Raw genomic sequence first — 4,864 nt, 5'->3', positions numbered from 1 at the left:
AAGCATACTGAGCATCTTTCTCTTTGACACCATGTCTGAAATCCCACGTGATCTGTCAAATACTAATGCATGAAAATCCTAACCTCAAAAAAATCACCCTTTAGATTTGAGATGTTGCACAAATGCAATAACAATAATTTGCATACAATTTTTGGGTAACAGCAGTAGTCAAACCAAACGTATGTGCCATAGCAACTATATCGAAATACGGTCCGATTGGCACTAAATTCGGCACGGACGTTGAGTGTTCTTGTAAGTACAAGTTATTGATCAATTCTTAATTTTTTTTACAAAATTCGCAAAGTTTGTTGTCCTTTTATTGCTCTTGTTGTCGTTTCTTCTGAATTTTTTCATTATTTTTAGATCTTTTCTGTTAAAGTGTTAGCATAGGTCTGCTAAGCTCGTAACAGGGTGCTTGTAATTGAATGGGTTTGTGCCTCTGCTAGTTAAAGTTAACTTTATCTTCACGGACATGCCGTCAGCGCCACCCAGGCCGGAACATTGATGTCCGATATGTGTGGTGTTCATTGCTATCACGAGAAGTTTAGCTGCGAGCTACCGCGTCCACAGGTTGCGGATAATGGAATGCTCCATACGGAGTAGCTGCAACTGCAGTCGCGGGCAATGAACGGTATGCAGTCGCGAACAATCACCGACTCTGGAACAAATACTGAGTGTCTGTGATGCTCGATATGACATGGGGGGTTATTGGCGATTTAAATAACCAATGGCCACCCTTTTCTCGCGGCGATTGGTTCTTTGGATCGGAACAAGCTTACTCACTTACAGGAGCTTGACGAAGATCGCCACCCCCACATGAATATGTGGCATCAACAACATCTGTGATATTCAAGGGGGGCTAATGGCAAGCAAGGTGGACTAATGGCAATCGAAGACGGCCTCCATTATAGCTTAATTTGAATCGGTAATAACAGATATCCTTCAGTAGGGACTATCATGGGGAAAAACAATATATTAAAAAACTATTACCCAATAATTTTATAAAAAAAAAATACGGTAAAGAAATATTTATTTATTAAAATTAAGTATAAGTTAACGCTCACCAACCCCATGTGTTTCAATATGTACAATACATAAACATTAAAAAAATCAAAAGTATTTTGAACTACTATGAGAATGGTCAGGCATACGTTTATCGGTTGCAAATGGGAAATGATTGTTGTGACTAAGACTTTCACTTTGCAAAATTTTTGGTAATTGCAACAAAGAAGAACTGCTGTGGCTTTGGGTGTCGTTTTTGTTCTTTGTAGAGGATGTGTTAGGATATACCGTTTCAGTAGGTGTTCCATAGTTTCGTTGATGCTGTTCGTGCTCATATTCATGTCCGGTATAGTCACTATCAAGCACCTGGAAATTTTTATCTCTATGTTTGTAGGCCACAGATTGTCTAGGATCAATAAGTATGGATTGATCACTGGCATTTGTTGCAGTTGTCGTAGAAGTTGTGGCATGAGGCTCAATTCCACTTTCGCTAAGACTGGCCTCACCAGTTACTTTAGCCTCATATGAGGCAATGTCGTAGGTGTGTAGATTAGATTTCCATATAAGAAGCTAAAGAAGTAGAAGTGAAGAATTGTCTTATGACTAAAATGTAACGGTATGAAATCATATACATAAAAATATGACTATTATAAAATATTTTGTGTTTTTACTTAAAAATAAGGAATTTAGAAGATTTGCTTGTCTACAATGCAACGTAAATTTGAAAACTTTAACACGCAATGAAAATGTAATCCTATGAGATTAAAAGATATCGCGATCAAAACTGTAAGAGAACATAGAAATAAGGGATGAGGTACATGCAACACATGTAGAAAAGTTACAAATTGACTTCAAAAATGTAAGTTGTTTGGTATATGAACAATCAATACTGGTTAAAAACGACAATACAAAATTTTTACAATAAAATATGAGGGGTATGTTGGGTTTAAAAGGTTGTATCCGATATGGTACCTAAACAGCATGTATTTGAAAGATGATAAACAAGTTAAATAATTTACAATAGATCAAAAAACTTGGTCCCGAAAGTCGCCTGCCTCTGGACACCCGGCACGCAATTACTATGAGCATCGCTCAGGCTGGAACTTTGAACTCCAATCAATCTGTGTGGCGTTCTTTGTTATAACGAGAAGCTTAGCTGGGAGCTACCGGGCGCGTCCACAAGTAGGGGATAGTGGAATGCTTAATACGGAGTAGCTGTGACTGCAGTGGCCGTACGGGTGGTTATTGGCGTCTATAAATAACCCAATGGCCATTATGTTCTCAAGGCAATCGGTCGTATGGACCGGAACGAGCTTGCTTGCCTATAAGAGCATGACGAGGATCGCCACCTCTATATGCAAATGTGACTACAACAACTACAAACAGCTTCAAGAAATTGAAGGAAATATTTATTTTCAATGTAGGATTGCAGACCCGGCCACCTACTATGTAATATTCAATAACCCATTGTATCCATTTTGATATTTCTTTGTACATAAAAGCAATAACAATGGAAAATGCAAACTCTTTTCATACACATCTATACTTACTTGTCTATCATTCCCAGATGTTGCAAAACGGGAACCATCATGATTAAAAGCTACTGCCGTAACACTCCCAGTATGACCGGTTAATGTGTAAACCGGACGGCCTTCGAGCAAGTCTAATATTTTCATTGTCTCATCGTCACTGCATGTAACCAAAAACTTGCCATTTGGGTGGAAGGCCAAATCATTTACTGGTCCTGCATGCACTTGATATAACTGTATCAGTTGTTGGGCAACCAAATCGAATATTTTCACTCGATGGCATGTCATGCCCACTGCTATCATATTTCCATCAGGATGCCAGGCTAATTGACGTCCCATACCCTTTTCCTCAGTGAAGCTACGAACACACTGTCCGGAATTAATATCGTAAATGCGCAAAGTTTTATCATCGCCACATGAGGCGACCATTTGACCACAAGGGCTAAATTTAGCTGATCTCACCCAATTTGTGTGACAGGCAAATGATGTTACAAACTTTCGGGTGGCAACTTTCCATAGTTTTAAACTCTTGTCGTCTGAAGAAGTTACCAGCATAGTTCCAGTGGGATCGAAATCCACCGATCTTACAGGTTTACCATGAGCAAGGAAATCTCCCGAAACTCCCTTTAGTTTTGGTTCCCATATCTTAACTGTTCTATCCTTAGAACATGACGCCACTAAATTAGAACGGGGTGACCAACTGACACCATACACTGATTCTGTATGTGCTGCAAATCTTATGCACCTGGCAGCTTGTTTTAAGTCCCACAAAATAACAGTTGCATCTATGAAACACGTACAAAAGAATTTTACACATTTTTACACCACCCAACAGACCGATTCATCTTACCCAAAGAGCTTGTGGCTAACCTTGTGCCCTCCGGATTAAATCGAATCTGCGTTATTGCGTTTCGATGTCCCGTAAAATGTCTTTCAAGACAAGGATCTGCAAATTCCGCATTAAGTTTGCTCATTTTGGATATCAACTCGATCTGTTTGATTTGAATTCCCAAGCGCCTTTATGTTTTCTATTCGATTACTGCTAAGAACGCCACTCCCTTAATAAGTCGTATGGCAGTAGTGCTTATCAACGTGAGTTCTTTACGCTTCGACTCGACGAGGAACAAAAGTAGCCATGGTACAATTAAGAGGTAGAGTCATTAGCATAACAACAAATATCAATACCCAAAGAACTAAGCTTGAGTGGCAAATGCCGTAAATTGAAATGCCAAAGTGGTTTTAGAAATAAACTAAAACGTCGCGTGCGCCTGTTGATGCATATAAGCGTCCCCTTTAGGACAATAGAGGATATGGGTAAACCACGACCCCTGTCTGAATGACAGTAGGGCAGTTGGTTTTGTGGTGTCATCAGAGGAAGATCTGGCTGGGAAGTACGTCAAGATGGGGCAAATGACAATGCAGAGACAACTGGACGAGAAGGAAAATCTTTCTTTTCGATATTTTGACTGTGCAGCAAGACGGAGGTGAGCAGGATTGAGCCAAGAAAACCAACCTGAGTACACAAAAAGAAAAAAGTTCAGGATAATAATGATTTTGTCATAAAATTTATTAAAATAATTTTTATATACATTCCAATGAAACTTTTCATAACATTTATGAAAACGTTTCATAAATCTCAATTCAAGGAAACATGTCATTATATTTATAAAAATCAAACATACAGATTAAAAAAAATTAATAATAATTGTTATTATTAAATGTTTTCATTGCATCTATAAACAAGAAAAATAAAACCAAAAGCATGGATATTTAGTTAAATTTATTGACAAAGAATTTTTATATAAATCTAGGTACTATGTTGTTGGCTGGATCGTTTTGCTGTACAGAACACAAGTGTTCCACAGTTGAAAAAAAAAATTGTTTCACATTTACTTTTTTGTGTAAATTTTGGTGATCTATTAAGGTTAAGGCTTTAATTCCTCCTACAGGCTAGTTCGGGATGCTTCTAAAAATGTAGAGATGTATTTTTAGATTATCAAATTCTAATGAAGTATCCGTTTTCTCAGGTTTATTTCACGTTGGAAAACTTTTTTTGGAACAAAAAACACTATATTAAACACAGCACTTGCTTTTAACCCTCTTAACTCCACTGCAATTTAAAAACACCCAATAGCTTGAATATTGTACGTATATTGAATGATGCAGAGATCTTGTCTTGTTGTACATTGTTGTAATGTAAAACATGCCTATAGCTATGCATGTGTTTGTTTTTTCATTATTTCTTTTGCACCCAAGAAAGCATGTGAGCAAAAATGAAAAACAAACTAGAAATAATCATAAAATTTTCATAAATGAGACAATTTTCATTGTAT

General features: G+C 37.4%; 1 protein-coding gene across 1 annotated transcript; it reads right to left on the bottom strand.

Moving 5' to 3' along the window:
* Nucleotides 1–1,013: 1,013 nt before the first annotated feature.
* Nucleotides 1,014–3,597, bottom strand: LOC106086826 (POC1 centriolar protein homolog). The gene is made up of 3 exons (XM_013251640.2): nt 3,382–3,597; nt 2,553–3,316; nt 1,014–1,572 (listed from the first exon to the last, which is right to left on the bottom strand). Exons 1-3 carry the CDS (start codon nt 3,503–3,505, stop codon nt 1,111–1,113), a joined length of 1,350 nt encoding a protein of 449 aa, XP_013107094.1. The 5' UTR covers nt 3,506–3,597; the 3' UTR covers nt 1,014–1,110.
* Between the last annotated feature and the right edge of the window lie 1,267 nt (nt 3,598–4,864).

This window comes from Stomoxys calcitrans, chromosome 1 (genome assembly GCF_963082655.1).
Source record: "Stomoxys calcitrans chromosome 1, idStoCalc2.1, whole genome shotgun sequence".
Lineage (NCBI taxonomy): Eukaryota > Metazoa > Arthropoda > Insecta > Diptera > Muscidae > Stomoxys > Stomoxys calcitrans.
Note: the sequence above shows the minus strand (reverse complement) of the source record. Positions and strands in the feature narration are given on the sequence as shown.